The 13,184-nt window shown below is 40.8% G+C and overlaps 1 protein-coding gene across 2 annotated transcripts in view; it reads left to right on the top strand.

Annotated features, from left to right (window-relative positions):
- The window catches only part of RARS2 (arginyl-tRNA synthetase 2, mitochondrial), a 201,638-nt gene that overhangs the window by 66,508 nt on the left and 121,946 nt on the right, over window positions 1-13,184 (top strand). For both annotated transcript variants that reach the window (XM_085611098.1, XM_085611097.1), the window contains 4 exons: window positions 1,656-1,753; window positions 2,522-2,577; window positions 5,093-5,176; window positions 7,934-8,010. In XM_085611098.1, the coding sequence (XP_085467224.1) occupies window positions 1,656-1,753; window positions 2,522-2,577; window positions 5,093-5,176; window positions 7,934-8,010 (315 nt within the window). The remainder of the gene's footprint in view (window positions 1-1,655; window positions 1,754-2,521; window positions 2,578-5,092; window positions 5,177-7,933; window positions 8,011-13,184) is intronic.

The raw sequence follows: 13,184 nt of genomic DNA, 5'->3' as shown, positions 1-13,184 counted from the left end.
ATGACTGCTGATTGGTTCACCTTCTTTTTGACCTTTTCCTAGGATCCATGGGAAAGATAGTTTTTTTATGTTAAAGTTAAGCACTGCTGGATATGGAAAATAAAGAAAGTAGAGCATAATCCTTGCCTCCGTTCGTGCTATAGAATTAATCTACTGAGACTTGAATGGACTTATGATTGTGGTATCATTACTAACTGAGGGTGACTACCTCCACCTACTATTAACCCACTTTCCTACACATACCGCAAGCAGCATTAAGCTCCACTGAACCTGCCGTGGTTATCCAGTCCCTGCTGTGCATCGCCGAAAGTGGGTAGTGTGCAACAGGGATTGGCTGCACTGCCTGTTCTTTCTCCAGACCCTGCATCTAACCTACAGCTGTCAGCCTATCCCTGTGTGGCCATATGCAGCTGAATTTGCTAAATTATTTTTACTTAATTTCTTTGAGTATTTTTGAATTCTGTGCCAGATTTGCAAATCCTGAGACTTCAGGTGGGTCCACAGGACCTGGGGATGATTCCAGGATTCACAGATCGTCCACGATTTGCAAATCTCCTGATAAAAATCTTTTAATAAAAAAAATATTTATTTTGATTCAATGGTGGGTCTTTTTGGTCCACCCCCAACATGGGCCTCGGGGTCATAAGCTTAACGTGCCCCCTTATACACTTATTGTTGTTATTTACCCCAGCACGTTGCTCGGTTCACCATGTTGGAAAATTATGCTGTAAGAGATAGTTTTCTGTGATGGACAGATAAGCAGAGGGAGAATAGTGGAGTTGTAAATTAGCATTCGGATTCTCAAATCCACAGTGGATGATAAGAGAAAACGCTCAGTCATCCAATGATGTGCCTCAATTTTTTTAATTTAATTTGCAAATCCATAAAGTATCTGCAAATTAACGGTCCAGATATCTCTATCTTTTTTCACCCTTTCAAGCCCACTCCAGTTTTTTTTAAAATACAAATTTCTGTAAAACTACTGAACGGTTTATACATCATATCAAGCAAAGGCACTTCCTTCTACTTTCATGCCACATTTAGTATCATTTCATTGACTTCTTTTTTCGGTATCGTTAAGCAAAGAGCGCTTTGGCAGGTAATATGGAAAATATCACTTTTTTAACCCCTGCTTGACAGATTTGCATGAAACTTGTCAAGCCAAACCCAAGTTGAATCAACTATTTTGGTTAAAGGTTTTGAGTGAATTTGTTAAACAAAAAATGTCTTTCAGTTTATTTTATGATCAACAGGGCCAGCCGTTGTTGGTCCCCAGTGGTACTGACCCAAGACCAAACCATAACACACCCAGCATGGAATAAGTTCTGACTGTCCCAGATGTTTTGAAGCACAATTTGGTGTTTTATGTATTTTCATTTTACAAATAGTTCTTGTGGTGATTTAACTCAGGATCTCACGTTAGATGTGCCCCTTGTCAAACACGATTCTCGTCTTTTCCTCTGTTCTTAAAATTTAATCAGCTAATTTAGACCTTTTCCTCCAAAGTTTGGTAAAGAGGGATCAACGTTATGTGTTGTCAAATATTTCCTATATTGGAGGTTTGGCTGTAAACGTTAACTGCACCTTTTTAGCCTTAGCTACAAAGCCCTTGATGTAAATGGTACAATCATGTGTTTGCTTCTTGTATTTTCCAGGCCGTTGTGCAGCAGGTAGCGAAGGACGGACCTGCATATGGATTCAGAAGTGAGCTTCTCTCAAGTTTGCCAAAAGAGAAGACCATTGTAGAATTCAGGTCAGTATTTATAATTTCTCTACACATTTATGTGAAGGTTAAAGGTAGCAAGCTATTTCTGTCAGTAGTAGAGTTGAGGGTAAATTTATAGGAACATGAGCATCCGACCTAGTTTTCCTTCTTGGTGTCTGGATTGGTAGGCTTGGTGCTTTTTCTTCAGACATAAGCAGAATGGACCTTTTAATATGTGAACGATCCAAGGACTTCTCTTTCTAGGGTCATCCAAGTGCAGAGTCATGATCAAGGCAGACTTTATTTCATTCCAGCAAGTCAAACCCTTTAAGGATAAATATGAAGTAAGGAAGACTAGAGTTGCCAATAAGTCCTAGTTACTCTAATAGTTTAATCACTTAGCTTGAAGATGGAGGGTGGGACAGGGAACTTTGGAAACCTAAAGGCCTTTGTAGGGCAGATCCATTAAAGACTGCGTAGCTCCAAGGTTACAGATACAAAGGGACAGACCTGTGCTGTGCAACGATATTTGAGTCCCCACAAGATATACAAGAAGTATATTAAAAGAGAGAATTAGAGCTATCAGTACATTAGTCACTATGTTAAGTGATTTTTTTTCTCAAGGCAAGGGCGTTTTGCATGTTCAGCGATTTTATGCATGCTCCAGGTGCTAGATTTTCAAATATATGTGTGTTCACTGAACAGTACATGTTTTTGATCTTCTGAAAATTGCCCAGTAAGAAACGTTTTTGTGCAGTATGTGCATCGACTGTTGATAGTCAAGAAACTTATAGTCATCATTGTCTCTTTTTGCAGTTCTCCTAATATTGCCAAACGGTTTCATGTTGGACACTTGCGCTCCACAATAATTGGTAAGTACCCTGAACACCATACTTGTAATGTTTTATTCTTTGAGGTGCTAAGGCTAAAGCCTTTGAGCTGAGGTTGTACAGAATTTATGTTCTGTAATGAGCTAGTATCTTAAGAGTGTGCTGTCCACACTTTGTGTTTACCAGCTTAACATTATGGGCTTAGTAAAATGGCTTATGAGCTTCACTCTAGAAAATTGATTTCCCATCAAATTATGTCTTCCAAACTGAAGTGAGTCTGATAGGTTTTTGTCAGAGCAACACTGCCGTCTTTTTTTTTTTTATCTAAGGGTTAACCTACACATCTTTAACCAAAAACAAATTAAGATCAGGGTTTCCCATGATTTCGGCATCTCTTATTCCTTATTATTACCCAGTGATTTGTAGTTCTCTTTAGGTTGCACCTGCGGATACTTTGAACTGCATGCATACCCTTATGTCTAGTAAAAGAATAGATGCATCCATTCTTTCTATTCTACCTCCTCCATCCTCCTATTGCTTATCACTTCACCCTTCCAGTCATTGGCTCTCTTCCTGGTAGCTCTACTACTCTTCACGCACCAAATGCCAAGATCCTCTGCCTTTACCCACCCTCCAACCAACAACTAACGTTCTAAGCCTATAGTTTCCAAAGGAGACTGCAGCACAAGTTGTTTTCTAAATTGCGTTGAGGATTGGGCCAGATCTGTTTGAATGACAATCTTTGGTCTGTGTTTCTCACCTTCATATGTAGTTATGAAATAGCCTCAGTCAGTCTCTATACCTGCTGGAGACCTGCGCAGGCTCTCGGGGGTAGCAGCCTCTTCCTCAGAATTTTGAGGCACTGATAGATTAGAAATTATACATCTGCATAGTGAAGTTTATCCGTGTCTCATAAACTTGCTCTTAAGTGTTAAAATCCAGTGTTTTCAAAACTGAAAGTGTACATGGCTCCTGAGACATATGTGGTACGTGAACTTTGCGTCTACTCCGTGCCTCTAGAATTCAAGAATCCTTCGCCTCACCGCTCGTTTGCTACAGGGGTTCTTGGTGCTGAGTGTGGGATGATTAGAGAAAGCTTGTTGGACATCCTCTCCACTGATAATAATGCATTGCTAAATTTCTAGAGACAGGTTGTTTACAGTACAGTTTATATGTTTAACGTCAGCCCAATGGAAGTGTGCCTCTTTCCACAGTTAGTCAGTCCTGCTTTGGGCGTCCAAAATGGTATCAAGCACAACTCTTAACGTGAGATTTGTGAATCTTGAACCTGTATCAGATCTGTTAAAAGCATGAGTGTGTGTGATTGTACAACCTGGGTAACAGCTCAGTTGTCTCAGTTCAGAGCCTGTGTTGTCGAAACATTTTGTCTGTTTTGGCCCCACCAAGCGCTTCTTTAAAAAGGCTTAGAATCTATAGTATGTTTAAGGAATGGGTACAGTTTTGCAAGCAATTTTCTTGAAAAGCTGAAATGTTACCTACATTTTCTTGCAATTATTTACAGTCATTTTCCTACATATTTTGATAGACATTCCAGGTTGCCTTTCTGTCAACCTGCCTTGACAGTCACTGGGCTCCTGCATATTGACAGTAACATGCTGGGATTTGCATGGGGTATTTTGTCATGGAGACGTGTAATTTCCATCTCCTTCAACTGTGTGTCCCAAAAAGGGCCCTCTGAATGTTTGCCTACGACCCCAAGAACACTTAAAATGACTCTAGCATAAAAGGTTAGGCCTGGGCTAAATTTCCGTCCGCTCGCGGAAATTGCGATAATTTGACATTCTTGCGTTCCGCGGAGAGCGCGAAAATGTCAAAATTTCCGCATTCCTCAGTTTAGCGATAATTTGTTTCTTGCTCGCGCTGTAAAATAATACATTCTCGCGCGCGATCGCCTTACCTGAATCCCCGCGTTCGCTGACAAGTTTTCCCGATTCGGTCGCGTTCTCCACGAGATGTTGGATTGTTGGTAGCCATTTCCACTGTCTCGCGACAGTTCGCGCCCGCAGTAATATCATTGGTCGCGCGATCACGTCTTTCTTCTCGCGATCATGCACCGCGAGAAGAGTGAAAACAAGATGGCCGCGCCCGCAAGCAACCGCATGGGTAAGTTGGCGAGCCGCGACCACGCAGAAAATACCGCGAACGGGCGGGAAAAAAACTTCCGCATCTTCGCGATATTTCCGCGTGTTTGCGGAGATTTTTAAAATGTTCACGATAATTTGCGAAAGTCACTTTCGCAAATTCCGCCCACCCCTATAAAAGGTACTTCATCTGACGTAAGGGTCCTGTTTTGTTTCTCTACCAAAAAAAGAGAAGAATAAAGGCAGATTTGTTAGTCGGTGAGCGGGAACTCCTATCCCCTGCACACGATGGCATCAGCCACATCCCCATATATATGTATTTTTCAATCTGTTTATGTTTTGAAGGCTAACATGTTATTTGTGTGTCGATCTTGTGATTACTCCTGGTCTGTACTTGGACACCAGTGAATATATCTTTTTTATATTATTATCCTAGCCATCATGTTTATTTTCAGGAAATTTCATAGCTAATCTGAAAGAAGCACTTGGATGCCAAGTTACAAGATTAAACTACCTGGGAGACTGGGGCATGCAGTTTGGTAAGTTTTTGAACACCAGGACACACATGTTTATGCTTTTAGGAGTCTGCCATTTTGGTACTGGGTGCATTTTTTAACACTGGTTTAGTGTGATCTATTCCACACACATGACCAAGTATGTTCTGACATAATCAACATTGCAAAGCAGTTTAAAAGTTTAACTACAGCCTTCTGACTACCACTAGGCAATCTGTAAATTTCCCTGTTACCCTTAACAACCTCATTTATAACTACAGTGCAGTCTGACACATAAAAAGGTTCTGAGACCGCAAGTGAATGGCTATTGGGCTTTAATTGTAGCTGGTCTACACATGAAATAACCATCATTGCTAAATAAAAGCTTTTTTTTTTCAGATCCTTGGCTTTTTAAATTTCGAAATCGTTTTCAAAAGATTACCAACCAAAATAATTCTTGACCTTTTGAGAATAATGCCACGGTGATTACTTTGATTACGGTGAAATAAATACTATTGAAATAGAATTGTCACAAAGTGGATACTCCCAGTAAACTTTTAAATTCATTTAATTGTATTAATAGGTTGGAAGCAGGGCATTGTATCGAGTTTGGTCCTTGGCTCAGTAAAATCCCTCATGAAAGTACTGCTGGGAAAGCATGGGCATTCGTTCACGCGTTGTTGCTTCATAGGTTTCCCTGATATTCGCTTATTTTAGAAATCCTCCAAAGTATGCACTTTTGTTGGTAAGGGTCTTAAAATGTGATTGAAAGGTTCATTGCACTGAACACTCTGTGTGCAGTCGTAGCATTGGATGCATTTGTGCTAGTGATTCATGCTATGAAAGAGCCACTGATGCAGTAAAGAGTGAGATTCAACCAGTTTAAAGGAGTGATTCCAATGAGGGTGATAAGTCTATGGATAAGAAGGGTTCCTTGCTGCCGCAATGAGAGCTAGGTTCAGTGAATTCTTAGATTTGCTTAGAGTCTGTGAAACGTTCATTTTTGATAAACATGTTAATATAGGTTTTCGGAACAAGACCGACAAATTTATAAAGATTAATTTCATTAAAATTATTCATAAGCTGCTATCTGGGTGGCACCTTAAGAGTTCTGATATCGCCCTTAAATTGCTACTGGTGACAATAGGGATGGAAATTGTCTTTAATTCTGCTTTGACTGACAACATTTTGTAGTATTACCATTAACCCTACCATTTCCTTTGTTTCATGTCTGCTGTCGCTGCTGTCAGAAACATCGCCTTCCTTTAAATGTTTTCCTGACAGGGTCAAAATCAGCAAATCAGAACTGCAGAATTGACATCTTAGTTGTGTTTCACTCTCTCTCGATGGACTGTTTATATTAATTGACAGAATTCTTAGATACATTGCAAAATCAATAAATTTGACATCAATCAGTTTCACATTTAATTTACTTTTCAAAGGTACTATTTCATTGTCTAGCAAGCAGAAAACCAATAAAAGGTGTCCTGCCATTGTTTGGTTTTGACTGAAGTCCTATCAAGATTCAGATTGTGTCGGATCTAGAATGTAGTCTAGCAAAAGAAGGATATTTTCCATGATTTTCTGAAGGGAAATAGAATGTATGCATCTTCCTGTCCTCTTGGTCTCTACGAACGACGATATATAAACCTGAGAGCCTAGCAGACTTATCTGGTCCAAGAGAAGAAGGTCTCGACATATAGAAACTGAAGTTCCTGAAGGCCAGAAACTCACCAAAGGTGAATAAGTGTGAAAGAGTCTTGGAAAGTGGTCTCTGTTTGGTACACAAAACTGACCATTAACAGGCTTCTTGTATCTTCCCTTTAATGCACAGGTGACTAATGTGTAAATTAATTCAAAAGCCCATTTTATACAGATTCATCACAAAATGTGCTCTACTGACAACAGCTTGTTAGAAAGTCCGAGGGACATTTTTAATACACAATGGTAACAGCAAACTGCCATCAGTTAGTTCCTAGAATCCTTCCCAACTCCAGGAGACTGAACGATTCTTAAACAATTTGGACAAGACTCCTCCTTGACCTCCCTCGTCGCTCCCACATCTCACCACATCTTGGAGAGCTCCACTGGCTCCCCAGTCACAAATGCTGTCAATTCAAACACCTCACTCATGCATACAAACCACTGCATAACATTGGACCTGCTTACCTCAACAACCGTCTGCACTTCCACACACTCACTCGCCCCACGCATCCACCAAAGCAGAACAGGAGGTCAAGCTTTCTCCTACATTGCACCCAAGACCTGGAACGACCTCCCTCAACACATCAGTGCTTCCTCCTCAATTCTTGAATTCCACAAGAAGCTGAAAACCTACGGGGGACACACACAGTTAGTCGCACCATAACAAATCCACTTAACATAACATTACTACCACTTCCATAGGAAACTTCACCCAGCTTCTATGATAATGAAAGAACTTGCATACCTGTTTCAAGTGTTCACACGCTTAAGAGACCAGTTATCTTGCTGCTCACCAACTCTGTGGATCTGGGGTGTATATTTTCTCCGGAAAATAGTGAAATGCAATGCAAAGATATTTACCACAAAGTATTTGTAATGCTCCGAACATAAACTAGCGTTTGTGATTTATTATTTTAGCTGTTGCAAAGTTAGATCATGTATCAAAACGCTACGTCCCTATTCAGTTAGTCTGCCCATTTTGTGAATAAAACACGGAAGGATATTCGTGATAATATGTTCTTAAGATAAATGGATACCTTTCTTTTATTCATTGTGTTTTTGTATAAATACTTGATACAGTATTGCTTATCTCATCAGGGTTATTGGGAGCAGGTTTTCAGAACTTTGGTCATGAAGAAAAACTGAAAGCAAACCCTCTACAGCATCTCTTTGATGTGAGTATTAACAGTTCTGTTTTTAATTTTTAACAATGGTTTCCTCTTCACACACCTCCAACATCTTCAGACTGCGATATGAAATAGGGTGTCTTTTGTTTCTTCTCTTGACTAGTGCGTGCATGTGGATCTGATGCCAGATTCTTGATTCTCCTGCTAGAGGGCACCTAGACACTGAAGACCAATACATACCATACTTGTGTAAAGCATGCTTAAACAAAGCAACCCTATAAACATAACCCCGAACAGCATACACTGCCCAACCTAAAAGTGAACAGAAACCCATCTATGCGTATACTTTGAAGTTATTTGTTGAAAATCTTTACAGTTATGCCTATCATTATAAACAATGTGTGCACAGCAGTGTGAAACTATTCACTGTTGTATTGCATCTTGGTACTTCCTTTTACTTTACAAAGATACTGTTCCTTCTCCTGTGGAGGAGGAACACTAAAATGCATCAGTTTAAGGTAGCTCTTGAAATTGTGTTTGTCATCAAGTGTCTCCTCTTGATTGCTTCTAAAGTAATATGTCAAACGTATTACACGAGTGGGCTGTTGTTTTGCAGTGAAGTCCAGGCATTTTCTCAAAAGAAACTGTCCTTGACATGTCTGGAGCAAAGATTAGAAATAGAGCGAGCCCTTATATTGAGAAAGACACATTTTTAATCTGGGTGTATTCAAAACGTACAAACATCTTTGTGTTTTATGCATCTTGCCTTGTATGAAGGACCTGCCTTTGGTTTGGGAATACGCATGAACATAATCTTATGTGTTCTGTTGTAAAATATGCTTTATCCGTGAATTTGTTGTAGAGGAGAAATATACAATGCATATGTAAACCTTTTCCCTTGTGGTTGGAACTCTTTTCTGAAAGACGATTAAGGAAGGAAGAGTGAAGGAACGAGCAGAGGATTGTAAGGGGAGTTAGTGATAGTGTAAAAGCATACAATAGTTATGTTATTGAAATTTATACAGTGCGCAGCTATTCAAAGATTGTCCCGGCACTAGACAGACTTAACGGCACCCACTGCGATTGACCTATGTAGATTGTGGAAAGATCCATTCCTTAAATTTTACTTGAAGGTGGGGAGATGAAACGTAGTGCGTAGCTCCAAAAGGAGTTTGTTCCACGTAACCGACCCATGATAGGAGAAGGATCTGCCGCCTGTTTTGAGCCGGCAGATTATAGGAACTCTAGCCAAATGTTCAGAAGAGGAGCATAAAGTTTTGGAAGGAATGTTGTCATGGACCCTCTCCCTCATGTAGCTGGCACCTGAGCCATGCAGAGCTTAATGTATCAGGACCATGGATTTAAACAGGATCCTTTTTTATGGGAAGCCAGTGGAAGACCTTCAGATTAGAGGACATTTGTGTTCTCCGGGGAAGATTAAGAAACAACTGAGCTGCCGAGTTCTGTCCTACCTGAAGTCTGCCTAGGAAGTACTCCGGGAGACCTAGGTGGAGAGCATACCAATAAAATAATTTAGAAGTTATTAGTACTTGGATTACGGTTCTCTTGGAACACTCTGACAAAAGGAGCAAGAATTTTTTCAGCATCCATAGTATCCTGAAGCAGAAAACTGTCAGAGCCTAGATCTATGGTTGGAAGGAGAGGGCACTATCTAATTTAATGCCTAAGTTCTTTATTGAACCCTGTTGCGGGCCCAGGAGGGAAGCGACATTCGGCCAGAAGGCTCTCTATACTTCTGGTGAAGATGAACCAGAGACCATGATCTCTGTCTTATCTGGGCTACATTTTAACTGATTAATTGCCACTGACTGAAACACCTTAGAGAGGCAGTTTTGAATAGCCTTTCCTGCAAACTCTTCCCTCTTTCCACAGGAAAAGAGGAGCTGGGTGTCATTTGCATACGAGATTACTTTAGCATCTAGAGACTCCACTAATGCCGCTAATGGTGTAAAGTAAACATTGAACAAAGTAGGGCTAAGAGCCAAGCCCTGTGGTACACCAACCATCAGTTTGTGCGCTTTGGAAGAAAAAGGAGGCATTCAGACCTCTTGGCTTCTTTCATCCTAATAAGAGCTAAGCCAATTAAGAGCTATTTTCTTAATCCCAATTGCATGGAGGCAATCAAGGAGTCTTTGATGGGGGACAGTATTGAAGGCCACCGATAAGTTCAGCATGATCAAGATGACTTTGCCTTCTATGTCCAGGGCACCTCTTATATATTCCACAACTTCTAGCAGAGCAGTTTCAGTGAAGTCTAAAGCCTGACTGGCTAGGGTGTAGGAGATTCTTCTCCACCAAGAACTGCAAAAGTTGTGAGTTGACAGATTTTTCCAATATTTTTGAGAAAGCAGGGAGAAGGGAGATAGGTTCATAATTAGTTGGTATTTGGGGGTCGACTGTGGGTTTTTTAAGTAATGGTAAGGGTTAATAGCCTGGGCTACTTTAGCTAATATTGAGGGAGGGTATGTGTTGGAAGGAGTCCCCGACTTAGGGATCTCCTTCCTTTTATAGAAAATAAATATTACTGCCAGTGGAAGTTGCCAGCTATGGGGACTGGTGGGGTGGGCAGGCAAACCGCTGCTGGAAATACACACACACAATAACAAACTAGGGCGCTTATACAGACACGCACAAACACACACACACAAATGGACATGAACACACACACACAGGCACACACAAACACATTAGTAAAGCACGTCACGCACACATGAGCGTGCGTCCAGGCTGGCAAACGAACAGAGAGGGGTAAGAACAAAGATGAACTCACTGGTACAAACATGGACACACATGCATACAAGCACAGGTACATAGTCACACGAGCCTTGGTGAGCATTCTCGGGCACATGCAGAGATATGCATAGAAACACAGCAAACTCTCTTAACCAATCCTGGCGCTGCTCTTATGCTGTGAGAGCAGCGTCAGAATTTGATGGAGCGGGCTGGCTGGGCGCTCCTTCAAGCCCTGTAGGCCTGTGCTTGGTCTCCACCCAGATGTCTAAGACAGCTAGGTGGAGAGCTTCAAAGTGTGCATGCCACTTTGGCCTAAGCAAGACAGCCGGCCAAAGTGAGATGCTAACTTTGAGTAAACGCCCCACATGTTTCTGAGCTCAGACTGCTGCAGTGTGGTGAGTGCGCATGTCGGAAAAATAAAATGGGAATGAAAACTTTTCATTGCCATTTTATTTTTCCTGCAAGGCTTGCAGCTGACGGGGGGAGACTCTCCCCCGCCCAAGTGAAGAAACCACAGTTGATTACTGCTTGTTAGCTCTCACAGAGAAAACTTTTAGAATGCTTATACAAGTGCATATCTGAAGAGTGTAGTATGTGTCCTTCTCTGCCACAAAGTAGTTCTACAACCAGATAACATACTGTCTATTTTTTTGCCGGTGCTCTTCTAAAAGCAGTTCTAGAAGACAATGCCCTTTCCTAACAATCAAAGTCCTATTGTTGGCTTCTGTGCTTCACCCAGGTGCTTAAAATAGATTCTGTGCCTCGCCCAGGTGCTTAAAATAGAGTTATTCAGTCAGAAGGGGGTTTCTCAATCCATGATAAAGAACTAATAATGCATTTGCCACATTCACTTAGCACATACCAAATCCAGTGACACTATTTTGTGTATATATCATCATATTAACTGATTCTTGCGTACATGTAACTTTAGGGAACTTCTAGTTTCTTGTTATTTTTAATAATTTTGATCAAACCACCATTAAGGTATATATTATTAAATGATGTTATTGACATTTGTATTTCTATTTGTCTTTGTGGCTAAACTACAATATCACACATTCATTCTTTCATGCAATGTAGTTTCTTGAAAATTGAGTCAAATATCCTGTTCTGCATTTTAGCCTGATGTAAAATCACCAATCCAATGAATGCCACCAATACTCTATGGCCAAATATTAAATTATTTAATTAAAGTATATAGAACATTGAAAATGTTGATTTTTCTTAGTGTTATTCATAAAACCTTATTCAGGACAAAACATGCTGGATCTCTAATTTCAAGATGTGTGCTCTATATGCATTCTGTTTTAATGGCTGTAGTTTTACAGTTGGTTCTGCTTCTTATAAATATTTATTCAGTATTGTCTTTGTAAGGAAATGCCTTTTTTTGCAAGTTTTACCCCACATGTTTGGACTAATGATGCTTATTTTTCGGATGTTACTTGTTTTTCCACTGTGAGAGTGCACTGAGGCCTGCTAACCAGACCTCAGTGTCAGTGATCTGACCCCTTACAAAGTGTATGTTAAATTGGCTACTCCTAATTGTCAGTTACTGACTTCATTATAAGTTCCTAGTATATGGTACCAAGGGTACTCTGGGCATTTAAGGCAGAGTGTGTGCCCAGGGCAGCAGCACTGATTGTGCCACCCTGTGTGTGACAAAGTACAAAATGACTCCCAGCCTGCCACTGCAGACTGGAAGGAGAGTGTTACACTGCTAGTTTGACTTTGCCATTCAAACCAATGCAAAGCACCCACTTCCCATAACAATATATGTGAGTCTCCCCTAAAGAAGGCCTATCGAGCCCTAAAGAAAGAAGCTTTATATTATTAAGCAGGACATGTATTTTATATATATGTCCTGACATCAACAATTACAAATTGTTGTTTTGCTGTTGAAGATTTGTAGCCTCATTGACTAACTCAGAGTTACCAGCTGGATAACTTCTGAATGGGACTATTGAGATGGGTTCTGTAAGGTATCAAATTATTCATGGCACTAAACCTGACTTGATGCCCAAGTTGCATTTAAAGCCACTATTATAAACATTTCACTTTTAGAAAGTTGACACTCTGTGACACAGTTTGTTCATTGGCCTCAATCGGTCACTGTCCAGCTTTCTGTACTCCTGGGGAGTAGTGTGAGTGCCTTCAAAGCTTAGGAACAATAGCAGCCTGCTACAGGGCAAGGGGTTACCTCCACTTCGCAGGAAGCCACTCAGGGTGTTAGCCCAAAAGACGAGCCTCAAAGGCGAAGCCGCCTTTGGTGGGCAAATGGCGATCATACTCTTGAGGGGCTGCCCTTTGTTCAGGTAAACAGGCTAGCAGCAGGAACAGAGAGGGCAGATCATTGCCCAAACCGGTTTTCCAGTGGGCGTGTAGTTCACAGGAATCACACCTACCAAGCTCCTAACATCTGAGGGAGGGTTCAGACATCTTGAGAGTGGGCAGAATAGTGCACTAATTGA

Source organism: Triturus cristatus, chromosome 6, assembly GCF_964204655.1.
Source record: "Triturus cristatus chromosome 6, aTriCri1.1, whole genome shotgun sequence".
NCBI classification, from domain to species: Eukaryota; Metazoa; Chordata; class Amphibia; order Caudata; family Salamandridae; genus Triturus; species Triturus cristatus.
This window is presented reverse-complemented; position numbering and strand designations above follow the sequence as displayed.